General features: G+C 52.3%; 2 protein-coding genes across 3 annotated transcripts in view; both read right to left on the reverse strand.

Moving 5' to 3' along the window:
- HOGA1 (4-hydroxy-2-oxoglutarate aldolase 1) overlaps positions 1-4741 on the reverse strand; it is a 24991-nt gene extending 20250 nt beyond the window's left edge. The window contains exon 1 of the mRNA XM_012654521.1: positions 4231-4741. Coding sequence (XP_012509975.1) covers positions 4231-4441 — 211 coding nt within the window. The 5' untranslated portion in view covers positions 4442-4741. The remainder of the gene's footprint in view (positions 1-4230) is intronic.
- A 482-nt stretch (positions 4742-5223) lies between these two features.
- On the reverse strand, positions 5224-14355 carry ANKRD2 (ankyrin repeat domain 2 (stretch responsive muscle)). 2 transcript variants are annotated; one of them, XM_012654474.1, is made up of 9 exons: positions 13920-14355; positions 10347-10448; positions 9860-10018; positions 9655-9762; positions 8041-8139; positions 7588-7686; positions 6573-6671; positions 6283-6381; positions 5224-5527 (listed from the first exon to the last, which is right to left on the reverse strand). In XM_012654474.1, the coding sequence occupies exons 1-9, from the start codon at positions 14088-14090 to the stop codon at positions 5378-5380; spliced, it is 1086 nt and encodes a 361-aa protein (XP_012509928.1). In that variant the 5' UTR covers positions 14091-14355; the 3' UTR covers positions 5224-5377. The 2 variants fall into 2 exon arrangements, with proteins under 2 accessions (XP_012509928.1, XP_012509930.1); XM_012654476.1 differs by lacking the exon at positions 6573-6671.
- Between the last annotated feature and the right edge of the window lie 35 nt (positions 14356-14390).

Raw genomic sequence — 14390 nt, forward strand, 5'->3', positions numbered from 1 at the left:
ACCATCAATATGCATTTGGGAGTGACAGTGACCTTCCAAAAGGTTATAGAGCTGAGATTAGAGTTCTTTGCCCTGGGATTATGTGTTCGGTTATTCCTAGCACAAACTGGAGTTCAATAACCATAAGTATATATATATATATATATATATACACACACACACACGCACACATATACTCAGGGGAGGTATGTGTGTATGTGTGAGAAATACATATATTCAGAAAAAGATCTTTGAGGAGTCCTCATCACCTACCAAAAAAAAAATCCAAACTCTTTAACATACCTTTTTTTTCTTTTAATTTTTGTTGGAGACAGGGTATTGCACAGTCACCCAGGCTAGAATACCATGGTGTGATCACAGCTCACTGTAACCTTGAACTCCTGGCCTCAATCAATCCTCCTGCCCCCCAAAATGTTGGGATTATAGACGTGAGCCAACATACCTTTGAAGGCCTCTTAATCCAGCCATTCCAGTCTCATTTCCCACTATATCCTTTCACACATCTGTGATCTAAAACTCCCAGCTTACTCACCACTCCCAAAATACAATTTTGGTTTTCTTGCCTTTGTTTATGGTATTCCCTCGACCTGGAATTCCTCTTCTCCTTCTTCCGTACTCTGTTAGTAAGCACAATGGTCTTCAAATTTTAGTTAAGTAAAATTTACCTGAGATTTGGCTTAAAATACAAATTCCTGAAATCTACCACCAAGATTTTGATTCGAAAGGTCTGAGGAAGCACCCTGGAATCTGCATTTCAACAAACACCCCCAAATGATTCAGCACAGGTGATCATAGTCCACACTTTGAGAAATTTTGATATTGTGAAAGAGAGAAGATCTGGGTTTGCTTCCCAGATCTGCTATTTATTATGTGACTTTAAATAAATTGTTTAACTTTGCTGAGCTTCCTTTTCCTCTCCTGTAAAATGGGGATGGCAAAACTCTATCTTTTTAGGACCACTAAATGTGGTAGTGTACATTATAGGAGAGAGAGAGAGAGAGAGAGAGAGAGAGAATATTTTTATGACTCTTCTTCAAGATCCTATTCAACATCTTCCTATAAAGCCTTCTTTATTACTCTTGTTAGAATTAATTATGCCTTCCTTTTTGCTCCTACAGCATGTTTATATATCTATTTAGCATTTATTTCATTCTATCTCTTTTTTTGGGTGGGGGGAAGATCCAAGCATCTGAATCATTCTATCTTTGATACAGTTAATTTTTTGTCTCATTCTGGATTGTAAGTGCTTTGAAGGCAAGGACACTGTCTTTTTCATATTTGTGTTAAGTATCTTCTATGTGTCTTACACACATCAATATACTAAAAAAATGAAGTATTTTGTCCCCTAAGGTAATTTTTATTACAAATAGGTACATTTAACTTTTTATTATATTAAAATAATAATAAGCAACACTACTGTAACACTAAAAAACTCTGTGAAGAGTTAATGAAAATTTGATAGTCATAGATTTTTGAAACTTTGTTCACATAGAGAACTGTATTAAGGTCTTGTTAAATAAGCTTCCCATCCCTCTCTACTTACCAGGGATTAGATGAGAATTGAAAGAAACCGAGGACAGATTTGCTGAGTTAGAGTCAGTAACTATATCAATGTAATTCTTGTTAATTTTTTTTCAAGAAACAGCATAATCAAACAATTAAAAGCCATCCAAAACACTGGGAAAGATTATGAGACCCAGAACCTCTACATAACACTGATCAGAATTGGTGGCGACCGGAAAAAGGTTATGCAGGTCTCGACTGAGAAGCAGAAGTCTCTAGAGAAGAAACACCCAGAGTCATGGTCTTAATGTACACAAAAACTATTATATCTTATCACAAGAAACCATCGTCCACTCTACATACTGAAGGAAGAAGACACAGCTTAAAGTTTCACTGGGAACCTCATCTCTGCCTCCCCCTGGAGTATCTCTGTGTTGTCCACTAACTTCATCTGGAAATAACAATTCAAAGTCCATCTTTGGGGTTGTTTATGGGTGTGAGTTCAGGGCCACATGGCCCTTCTGCAACGACCCCTCCCTCCTGTCACTGGTTATAACTTTTATTTAAAAAAAACCTCTTTATTCACATAATCTCTACAAATTAGCAGTACCAAAAATAAATAAAGAAAGATTAAAAAAAAGAACTGCACAGTTTCAGCCAAGGCCTTCCAGAAGAATCTTTAACTGTTCACCAATTCATTCAGGGCAGGTTCCCACCTCTTTTAGAGGACCCTTTAGCTCGTTGCAGGGTGCCCTTGCAACGTGAAGTGTGTTTTTTCTCACCTCTGCTTCTGAGGGTTGGGCTGTAAAGTCTACCCCAGGGGCCAGGAGAGGGCAAGAGAAATACAGATAGCAGAGCTAACATTGTTCGCTGCTTCCTTCCTGGGCATTTTAGCTGTGTCCTGGGAGCAGTGTCAGGACCCTCTGGCTCTGTGGTCGCAGTGCCAGTGCCCCATGTTTGAACTCAGGAGGAACATGCTGATCCTGTGGCCAGGAGCCTGGAGGCTCAGTTCCTATTCTAAAATGAGGAATCTGGATTAAAGAGGGTAAATACTTTCCCCAATGTCACTGTGACTGGCGGAACTGGCCAGATTCTTGCCCACGTCATCTACTGCCAGATGCTAGGCTCTTTCTACCATGGCCACTGCCTCTCTGGGGTGTGGGTGAGCAATCAGATGGGAGCAGGAGCCTACGTGGGTTGCGAGAGAGACCGACTCATGGACACATCTGGTCTGCGTCCTGCCAAGTCCAGCGAAGCCCGCACTGGGCATCCCCATGCCCTCTGCAGGCATGGGTAGGTGTCACAGAAGGGAGGGTCTGGAGAGGAGTCTGAGGGTCTCTGGATTCTCTTCATGGCAGGCAGACACCAGATGTAACACCCTGAACAAGGTGTCCTTGAACCCTGACACTGAAGTTCAAGGAGCTTCCCACTTTGCTTCATGAGAAACAGGCCTAAGCCCAAACCATGAGCCACGCTACAGCAGAGAATTACTTAGTTTGTCCCTGCTCCATGCAGGCATCAGGGGGCATTCACTGTCTCCCAGGGAAGGATCACATCCCCTCAGCATTGAGTGGACCCTTGGACCAATGGTCACTGTCACAAAGTGGCTTTGTCACAATGTCAATCACACTCATTTTAATAATTATCATCATTGGAGTCAATACCTTTGAGTGTATATCACTCTACACTTCACAGCATGCTTTTACTCGCATTCTTTCAGATTTTTCTCCCAACCATCCCCTGATATGGGCATTTCACTGCCATGTGTCAGAGGGGGAAACTGAGGTTTTGAGACATTATCCTATAACAAGTCAGTGGCAGAGCTGTGATTTGAAACGAGAATCCACGGTCTGCACTGCGCTGCCTGGGCAGAGCCGCACCAATCCCAAAGCTGGCGAAGACCAGACGCTCTGTGTTCAAACAGTGCGGTCTAGCGACTCAGACGGGTGTAATCAGAGTCAAGGAATGGAGTGAAACGGCAAATCTCAGCTCAGACAGGTATTAGCTGAGTGACCCTGGGCAGTGACCATGTCACTCTGAGCCCCGGATTCCCATCTGTGAGATGGTGCTATTGAGAGTACTACCTCGGGGATTTGCCACGGTGACGGATGAGGGTGGGCAGGGCAGGCGGGTGGAATGTGCCCTTTCCTTCTTCCTTCATTCATTGCCTCTGTGGCTGTGTTCCATGTGGAGTGTCACGAATATGATCTGATCCCTGACCTCAGAGAGGCGGAGACCCATATGTAAAGGCGGGGACTCATGTCAGAGGAGCCAAAACGGAGAATTAATCCTGCCAAGGAAGGCCTGGTCTGGAGAGTATGCGAACAAAGCTTGAAGGAACTGAGACCACTGACTGGGCTGCCACGTGACCCCAGTTGACACCCTCACATCTGCACCCAGTGCCTGGTTGACCCCCATGTCACACCCATTATCCAGTTTGATCCCGTAACAATGCTGGGAGCTAAGTCAGCACTTTAGCAGTTCGCAACTGGGGAGACCGAGGCGGGCAAGGTTCAGTCTGAGGTCACAGGCCAGTAGAGAGCTTCCTGCCTGTCCCCTGACTCCAGACCAGTGGCCCCATTCCTCTCCTGTGATAAAATGACACGCAGAGTACCAGACTATCCCCAGCAGCTTGACAGAGCCTGCATACCCTCCCATGGCCTCTGGCCGAAGAGCACGGGGCCACTCACATCTCCCCAGCTCCCACGGTGGACAGGCCCTACTTACCTCGGAAGGGGAGGGTGCCCAGTTTGTGCAGATTCTCCTCCAGTTTCCCATAGTCCACCTCTGCGGTGGCAGTGAAGGGGGTGGTCACAGGGGGGTAGATGCCCGCGATGTCCACCTTCCTCCCCTCCCCCGAGGCCAACCCCCTTATGTTCCGTGCCAGGCCCCTGCTCAGCCCCTGCCTCACAGAGGACCAGACTCTGGGGCCCATCATCTCTGCAGGACGCCCAAGGTCCTGTGGGTCTGTGCCCCAGAGTGAGACTGTGTGTGGACTCCTTCCAACCCCCGTTAATGATCAATGTGTCTAGTTAAAAATTTGTAGCCCCCCTGACTTGTGACCACTGAGGCAGGCCTGAGCTAGGTGTCCCCAGAGTCAGGGGCAACTATAGGCCCCAGCAGGGGAGGCTGGAGAAACGCCACAACCCAGTGTCCCTCTGGCCAGGTGGAGGGCTGGTTCCCGGGGTCCCGACACCAAGAGCGTCTCCAGTGGGACCTGGGCCCTCCTCCCACAATTCCCTGCCCCAAAGCCAGAAGCGCGGCCAGGCTTCCGAGGGCAGTTGGGGATTGGCGGAGCTGATTGGCTGGGCTGGCCCTGCCCTGTGGGAGGCGTGGGAGGCTGGGCCGCGAGCTGCCTGCTGCTGGAGCCGCCCTTCTGCTGCCCACCCCCTGCCAGGCTCCTCCTGCTGAGGCGGCCACGTGACAAGCCTGTGCGGGCCACACAGCTCCACAGGACAGCTGTCACCAGAAGGGGGCCCAGGATGCGTGTGTCACCAAGCCGATCTGTGCAGGCCCAAGACGGGCCCTGGAGACATGGGAAGGGACAGGAAAAACGGGGCGGCAGGGAAGAAGCGAGGAGAGACCACGGTAGGGAAAGCTGCAGGTCTGGCTCAGAGGGGCCAGAGGCTCCAAGTTCCCCTCTTCCCCAAGCCCAACCTTGCCCCCAGTCTTCCTTCATTCCTAAATATTTCGGACACAAATGGAAAGAAACATCACACATAGCAAAAACAACTTTTTTATTGTGGTAGTCTGTGGATGCTCCTGGATCCTGCAGAGGAATGGCTGGGTCCTCAGCTGGCTCTGGGGGCCGTTCTTATGACGCTCTGGCTGCACACGGGTGGGGGCGGCGGCCAGGCTGGGCTGGGGCAGGCATTCACTGGGCTGGCACAGGCTGGGGGGTCTCTCGCCCACTCTCAGGAGGCCCCTCCAGCCCGTTCTGCTCTGCCCCAGGCTCGGGATGTTCCAGGGCGTGCCGGGTGTCAGCCTGCCACAGCTGCACCAGGTCCGTGGGGGTCTTTCCTGCCTGGGGAACCAAGAGGAGATCTGTTCACTGTCCAGAAGTCTATACCCGAAGGTGCCCTCCTCTACACCAGTACTTCTTAACCGGGGGCAGTGTGTGAAGACACTTCAGGTTGTCACAGCTAGGGGGTGGGTGCTACGTGTATCTGCTGGGTAGAGGCCAAGAATGCTGCTTAAACATCCTGTGATGCACAGGACAGTCTCCCACAACCAAGAATTATCCAGCCCAAAATGTCAATAATGCTGAGGTTGAAAACCTCTTTTACCCTCTCCTTGTCTTCCTGCGTTTCCCATCACCACTTAGCCTTTCTTGAGCCAGAGGGACTCTTCCATGTCCCTCTCTTTTGTGACTGCTCTGGGCCCCAAAGAAGAGCTTGGACTAGGGGACACAGGTCCTAAGACAACTCGAGGACACCAGGAACCGACATGGTGTGCTGGCACTGGTCATACCAACCACGTGCTCAGGTTCCTTCCAGCTCTGGCCCTCCACGATTTGGACTCCCGTGGGCCCGCATGTGAGGACCCCTCTGGCCTATTTGGGGGCCTTTGGGGGAGTCCTCTTGCTGTCATTGCTCTGCACTTGCAGAGAGAGAGCTGGGAAGGCTGGGTAGTTGGAATGGTGTTCTGGAGCGGACAACTTCGTGTCCTGTGGTGATGGGCCCAAGCCAGTGATATGTGTCCCCAGGCTGGAGCTAGGACAGACCCTCCCATGAGTGAGCACTCACAGAGATTCCTGAATCAGGGAAGGAATGAACTTACCAGGTTCTTGCACATCATGTCAGCCCCGTGCAGGAGCAGCAGCTTGATGATTTTGTAGCGGTTGAGCCTCACAGCGTCGTGCAGGGCACTGTCCCCTTCCTAGAGCCAGTGTGGCACTCAGCGTGGCCCTTGTGGGCAGCAGGCAGGGGCAGGGTGATAGGAGGTGGGCTAGAGACCCTGATCAGGAGTCAGTGTCCTGAGGGTCCCAAAGGGACGGACACTGCCAGTGGAGCCTGCAGGCTGCCCGCACACCCACAGTGGGGCCGAGCAGCGGGCAGGCTGGCACTCACTCTGTCTCTGGCATTGATGTCCAGGCCCAGGGATAGGAAGTGCTCCACGATCTCCACGTGCCCTGTCCGGACCGCCACGTGCAGAGGTGTGCTCAGGAGCTGGGTGGGGAGTAAGCAGGAACTATAGTTGAGGGGGTCTGGACTGTGGAACCCCTAGGGTCGGGGGCTGTCCTAACTCCAGCTTAATCCCTCTTCCAAGTCCTAGTGCCAAGGCCTGAGCCCGGGACAGACAGGGAATGGTACAATTTCCCACCATCCTAACCAACGGTCTAACTCTAAATCTTTAAATGCCGATTCCTCTGGGAAGCCTTCTATGATTCCGCTCTCAGCCAGCTGTGAACAACTGTTCACTCCTCCACCCTTTTTTAATAATTATAACAGATGTCATTTATTGAGAGACAAATGTAATAATGGGCATGACAAAAGCTCATCAATACATTAGCCTTATGTTTTACGTTAATTATGATTCAATTCTGCATTGTAATAAATAATTCATTTACATACATTTTCCCACCTAATATACATGAGAACTCCACAAGACATTTTACAGATGAGGAACAAAGGCTCAGAGGCTAAGTCACTTGTTCAGGTTACACATGAAGGAATGAATGAAGTATGGTGCATGAATAAATAAACAAATGAATGGATGGATGGATGGATGAATGGATAGACAGATAGAAGGATGATAAAGGATTGCATGGATGAACAAATCCTGCATCTGAGTGGCCCCAAAGCTCCCAAGTCAGTGGGTCTCTTGTCCTCCCCCTCCTCTGTTCTTCCTGCTCCCATTCCCAGATGATGGCCCCTCAAGGGCCTGCAGGCAATGGCAGGGCCCTGTCCCTGGCTTAGAGGCTAGCTGGACACTGTTTTAGCTTCTTTACTCTGCAGCCACTCCAGAAACCAGACCAGCTCACTACTTTCCTGCCTCTTGGGCTTTCCTGCCCTCTGCCCTGTCCCCCACCCTCCTACTCACAGCCACCCCAATATCTGCTGCATCTGAGCATCGTTGTCTCACCTTATCCCTCACATTGGTGTCTGCTCCTCGGCTTTGCAGGAGTTTCACCACCTCCAAGTGGCCCCCACGGCAAGCCCAATGCATGGCTGTGCAGTCCAGCTACAAGGGAAGGATGGGGTCTCATTGTGAAGCTGCAGGGAAGGAAGTGTCTAGGGGGAAAGGACCCCAGCCCAAAGGGAAAGGTACCGGGAACGAGCAGAGGCACTCCTGCACTGGGCAATGGACCGAGGGGAGCAGAAGAACCCCCAGGGCCCCCCTAGTCCAAGCTAGATTTACAGAGGGCTCAGGGAGGATACGGGTCTTACCCAAGGTCACACAACCCACTAGAGGTGGGGCCTGGCCCCTGAGCAGCCTGTTTGTGTTTCAGGTTGGCACAGGTTGGCAGGGAGAGGGGGGTCTACTGGTGCTGGACCCACTTTCCGCCTCCCACCCAATACCTGTCCTCTTGCTCACCCGATCCTGGAAGTCCACAGTGGCCCCACTCTCCAGAATCTTCTCCAGGATCTCCATGTGGCCCTCCAGGGAGGCTCGGTGCAGGGCTGTCCGGTGGAACTGTCCCCAGAGACACTGTCAGGGCCTGGCCTCTGGCCCCAGGCCCGAGCCCATCTCCCACCCAAGCTGAGGCCCAGGCCTTACCCCAGCTTGAGTCTGACCCCTGTGTGGGTCCCCATGTCTTCTGTGTTCTGCCAGCTCCTTTATGCTCTACCCAGATCAGCCTTGGAGCCCTCTGACCCGGGGACTCAGACCTTCTCACTGCCCCCTAAGCACATCCAGCCGTGCCTTTGCACAGGCTGTTCTCTCTGTCACACATGCCTGGTTTGCCCTCATTCCCTGTGAGCGCTTGATGAAATCTGCTATTCCTTCAAGACACAGCTCAAGTGCCATCATTTCCTTGAAGGCTCTAGACCAGAGCTGCCCTAGGGGTCCAGATGACCTTTGCCTGCGAGAGAGTGTTCCAGGGCCGGCCAAGTCTGGCTGGACTCTATTTGCCCCGAGTACCTAGCACAAGGCCAGGATGAGCACGGCCCACTGACTACTGATTCAAGGAAGGAATCAACTTCCTCCCTTCACAAGGCAGCTGCTTTCTACTTTGGACTCTTGAAACACTAGGGCCACAGTGAGTACCTTTCCGTATTCTAATGACCTGGTTATGCTTCGACCTCCCCACCACTCTCAACCCTGGTTTTTTTTCTTTTTTTGTACTCCTGACACCTAGCACAGTGCTCAGAGGGAGACGGGGCTTGGACAGACCAAGAGGATTAAGACCCTGGAGCCTAAAGAACAGAAAGGACATGTGGTCAAAGGCTACCATATGCAGACCGAAGGTGGGAAACCATTAACATGTGGAATCCCAGGACATGAGAGCAAGGGAGCACCCTAAGAAATGTAAAAGAGGCAGTTTCAGGGAAAACAAAAAGAAGTATGATGGGTGATGGAAAATTTTGAAAATAGTGGCAATGGTTGCACAACACTGTGAATGTAGTTAATGCCACCGAATTGTACACTTAAAATTGTTAAAATGGCATATTTCATGTTACATTTTACCACAATAAACTAAAAATAATTTTTAAAAGGAAGTATGATATTATACCATGAGAAACAAAAATATCATATCCTTGTATGTGCTTTATAGTTTTTTCATTCATTCAGTAAATTGAGGTGCTAATATTCCATTTGGTTACCGTAACATGTGAGGAGGAACAGAGGAGGAAACTGAGGCAGAGAGAGGAGACCGGCCCAGCCATGGGTCCTGCAAATAGTGAGTAGTAGAGATAGGATTTCTCTGAGCCCAAATCTCCTGGTTCTGGCCTCGTTTTATTTGATACTATTTCTCTTTCTTCCGTAAATAAACATGTGACAATTGTTACTCTGTAGGTGGCTGCAGTTGGAAAAGGGTCTAAGAGGATTTAGGTAAATTCCCGTGTGGAGAAGGGGGCATCTCATTCTGCGCATCCCACCCAGCCACCCACCCACAGATCACCCATGGCTCTTCTCAGATAGGCCCACAGTGGGCCGAGCCAGGATCACGGGAGTGGGGGTGGCAGGTCAGGGGTGGGAGGGCATCACCTCATCGCAGGTGTCAGCCGAACCGCCGTCAGCCAGGAACTTCTCAATGACCTTCAACTTGCCCTCCACAGCCGCTTTCAGGAACGTCTCTTCATCCACAGGGCCGGTCTGCAGCGTGTGGGTCCAGTCATCGAGGGCCGCCCCCGGCGATCCGAGGCCTCCCCACTCCCCCTGCCCACACAGCTGTCGTCCCCAGGACCCTTACGATCTCCTCGGGCTCTGGAGGCGGCTCCTGGGAGGCAGCCAGGGCGTCCCGCTTCTTCTGCTTGCGTTTTTTCCGCAGCTCGATGAGGTTCTGGATCCCGCCCACATCGATGATCTCGCGCCGCAGGTCCAGGGACGTCTTGCGCACGCGCTCTTGGCCCTGCGTGGGGATGGCCGGTCAACCTGCTCGCTGGGCACAGAGTTGGGGGGTGCTGGGGAGACCCCTGAGCTAAGCTGGAGGTGGGGGTAGGGAGACCTTCTCAAGAGAGAAGGAACCAAGGTCTAACTCTCCTTCCGGGACTAGACGGTTCGGACGGGGACTGGGGGATTCCGATTTTGCAGGTCTGGGTGGGGCCGAGATTCTGCAGTGCCAACTAGCTCCCAGGGGTGCTGAGCTGCTGGTCCCCGGGCCACGTGGGGGGAGGAGGAGCCAGGCCATAGCGCCTGGCCGGTACCCTGAGAGAGACATTGGGTTCTCCCACGCTTACCTTAACCTTTTCTAATGCTGGACTCTGGGCCCCGTGGCGCTTCTCATCCTCCAGCACCAGCAAGTTCATGGGCAGCTTCTGTTGGGTGCCTTCCTGGAGTTTCTGGGAAGCCAAGGAGAGCACCTTCTCCAGCACCTAGGTAGGCAGGTGGCCTCTCCCCCAACCACTCCAAGGACATCTCCACAGGGACCTCCACCTCAGCGAGTTTGTGCATCTTCACTCGTGTCTATTGGCCAGTCAGAGTTTTCCTCTGCGAATGGCCCCTTAGTATCCTTTGCCTATTTTTCAGAGCCCTTCAAGCTGGTCCTGGAGGGCCCCAGGCAAGAGCAGGCCTCCTGGAGAGGCCCCCAAAAGCGGCAAGTTCCACAGTTCCCTACTGTGGCTCAAACACCTGCCTGCTGACTGGCGTGGGTCCGGTCCAAACAAGATTAAAGACCACCAGGGTGAGTTTTTCGAGAAATTAAGTACATTCACTTTTTCAAGCACCAAGATGATTTTTTTTATTATTACTTTTTTGGCATTAAAAATTCATTTTGGGCTGGGGGCAGTGGCTCACGCCCGTAATCCTAGGACTCTGGGAGGCCAAGGTGAGGCAAGAGGATCGCTTCAGGCCAGGCGTTTGAACCAGCACGAGTGAGAGCAAGACCCCATCTCTCCAACAAATAGAAAAATTAGCTGGGCGTGGTGGTGCACGCCTGTAGTCTCAGCTACTTGGGAGGCTGAGGTGGGAGGATCACTTGAGCTCAGGCCTCAGCTTTCAGCCCGCAGTGGACTCTATTAACCTTCTCACTGTGATAACATGGGTTCAACTCCCTTCCAGGCTGCTCTCCATTTGTAGCTCGAGTTTTCCTGGGTTATTTCTTCCCTCTCTGTGAAGTGCTGGCGCTCGCATCTCTGGAGTGCCCACACAGAGCGCGTACGGCTGTGAGCCCGGGAACTTGTGCCCAGGTTGGAGGGTGCTGAGTCAAGGCGGCAGCTGGGGAGGAATGGCCACCCTTACAGAGAGCTCTGGGGCGCCTTTCTCATTGCTCCCTGTGCTCTGGTGTCAGCTTTTTCAAGGAGGGTTTGAGGGCTGATTTCCTCCGTCTTCATTTTAAAGGTTCTACTGCTTTCTCCTTTCATGTTGGGCTTATATGGTTTGGGGTCTCCCCAGTGCTGGCCTCACCTGGAACACTGCATCTTCTTTGAGGGACAAGGAATGACCTGGGGCTGCAGCTACTGCTGCATGGGGGACTCTGGCTGGGCTCCTCATAAAGCATCCAGAGGGCAAGGTTGTGTCTTAATGTCTTGGTATCCCCCAGCACTTAGGACAGGCGGCCCTAGCATACAGTAGGTGCTCAGCGAATGTTTGGTGAATGAATGAATGGATGGACAGATGATGGCAAGCAGCCTCAGCACCTCTGTCAACCCCCTACGTTCTCAGTGATGACCTAACCCAGTAAGCTCCCCGCAGCAGAGCTCCAGCCCCTGAGCTGGCCTCCTGGGCCCTCCTTCTCCTCCCACCCCGAGGAGGGCGCACAGGCGAGATGGCATCTTTCCTCGGAGACCCCTGCTAGGCTGGGGCCTGGTGGAGACAACTGGGGACTCTAATGCCCACCCACGTCTTCCTCAGACCCTATATCCCCTCATTTTGGATTTGTCTTTGTGGGCTCAATAAGCATTTGTTGAATTGGATGTTAATTCATGAAACAAAACAAAACTCCCATCTTACTTGATAGATTGTCCTGCAGATTAAAGGAGAGAATGCCTGCAAAATGCTTAGCATAGGGCCTGGTATGTGGCAGGCACTCAGTGGTGTCCTGACAACCCTGTAACTATATTTGCTGGATGAATGAACGGATGAGGACTGCTCTGTGTCCCCTTGCTGAAGTCCCTGTGTCTAGTGGCAGCACTCCAGAAATGGCGCAGCGGCATGACTCACCTGCCTGGCACTGGCCAGCCATGGACACATGCCCTTGGGGGAGTGAGACGTGGGATTCCTGTAGTTCCAGGGATGCCCCAGCCAGGACACAGCGGACTCAGTCCAAGCTCTGCCTTGGCAACTTGATCTCTTCTTCACTTGGGGTCCTGACCCTGTCCTCTTCCTCACTCCCCATTCAGTCACACTTCCTTTTTTGAATGGCATCTAACTGCAGACTGATTTATCTCCTACCTTCTGTTCCTGTTAGGGCGAGCTGTTCCCCTCCAGCAAGTTCTTCTCAGGGCTATCAGAGCTGCTTTCCTAAAGTAAGTCAGGTGGCACCACTCTCCCTCACTCAACATTTAGTGGCTCCCCACTTCCCACAGAATAAATATCTTTTACATGGCCCTCTCTGGTCTGTCCTCTGCCTCCTTTCCAGCCTTAGCCCCTGCTACCAGACTTTCTCAGAATAGCCATGCTCTCACTCATGAAAACTTCAGCTCCTGTCATTTCCTTAGCCTGGAATTCTCTCCCCCTGCACTCCACCTACCACCCTGAAGGCCCAGCTCAAACATCATCCTATCAACAGAAGTCCTCGAAGGCCCACAGTCAGGATGATTCACCCTCCCTTTGTGCTCCTTCACTCCTTTTTTTTTTTTTTTGAGACAGAGTCTTGCTCTGTTGCCCGGGCTAGAGTGCCGTGGCATCAGCCTGGCCCACAGCAACCTCAAACTCCTGGGCTCAAACGATCCTCCAGCCTCAGCCTCCCAAATAGCTGGGACTACAGGTGTGTACCACTATGCCCGGCTAGTTTTTTCTGTTTTTAGTAGAGACAGGATCTCATTCTTTGCTCAGATTGGTCTCGAACTCCTGACCTCAAGTGATCCTCCCGCCTCAGCCTCCCAGAGTGCTAGGCGTCAGCCACTGCACCTGGCCCATTTCCTTCACTTCTGATTCACACCTCTATGTAGCCATTTCTTCCCTCTGCCCTGTTTCTTACTTGACTTACAACTGACAAATGTGGCTAAAATAAATGCTGGGTTGGTAAAAAGACAGTAAGGTCTGGGCCTTAGGGGGCTCTTGGCAGAACAGACACTAGATCAAGTACGAGTTTAAATAAAATGGAGAGTAGGACAAGCCAGCACTCCTGCCCTGTTTCCTTATCCCAGAGAAAGTACAATTGCGCAGAACACCAGGATTCAAAGCCCTCCCCAGGCACGGGAGGAGGAAAATCCACGCTTCCTTCCCCAGTGTCCCTTCCACACTCCGTTCCCAGTTCTTTATTCTTCTTCAGGGACCAAACACTGGAGTTTCTCCTGCCCCAGCCTCCCACCCAGCAGCTGGGTAATCTCAGGGCCACACATTCCTGACAGTCCCAGGCAGGGTCTCAGCTGTCTGCCTTGTACGGCCCACCCATCTCCCAAAGCCCAGGTGGGTGGGCAGAGTCTCAGGAAGCCCAGATTGGCTCCCCCACCCCACTGACTCTCAGTTTTGGGGGCTGAAGCCTCAGTCTCCCACCGCCAGCAAGCCCCTCTGCCGGGAACACCCTGGGGTAGGAATGGGGCCAGCTGGGCCTTCGGGGACACCTGTCCACCTCTCCATCAAAGGTGTGGCAGCCAGGCTCTGCCTCCCCTTGACAGCAGAGCAGGATCCGCCCACACTCCTGCCCGCACCTTGTTCTCCTCTTCCTGCGCCAGCCGCTCCTCGATGAGCGCTGTGGCTCTCTGTACCGCCGCCTCGGAGCCCTCCATGGTGCCGTCCATGACTGCCTCTGAAGGCCACAGGGCCCTGGGGGCTTTATAGGCCAGAGCATCCACCCCCGCCCGGCTGGGAGCCTTTTCCATGACTCACTGGCCCAATTCTCCACCTGCCTCCCCCACCTGTCACCTTCACCTCAGGCAGCCCCAGGGAGCAGTGGGGGCCAGGGCCAGGAATCAGGGCCAGTTGCCCCCCCAACCCCCGGCCTATAGGAGCCGGAAGGCACAGCACCCCAAGAGCAGGGCTGCAGGAGGGAGCCTGTCCAGCCTCTGTCCTGAGTGCTTGGGCCTGGCTGGGCCTTAGCCAGGGCAGCCGGCTACACAAAGGACCCGCTGGCTGCATGCTCCAGCCTGGAAGGTGGTGCCACCTGCTGGATGCCTGGAAAC

The sequence above is a fragment of the Propithecus coquereli genome, unplaced genomic scaffold (assembly GCF_000956105.1).
Source record: "Propithecus coquereli isolate 6110/MARCELLA unplaced genomic scaffold, Pcoq_1.0 Scaffold440, whole genome shotgun sequence".
Classification (NCBI taxonomy): domain Eukaryota; kingdom Metazoa; phylum Chordata; class Mammalia; order Primates; family Indriidae; genus Propithecus; species Propithecus coquereli.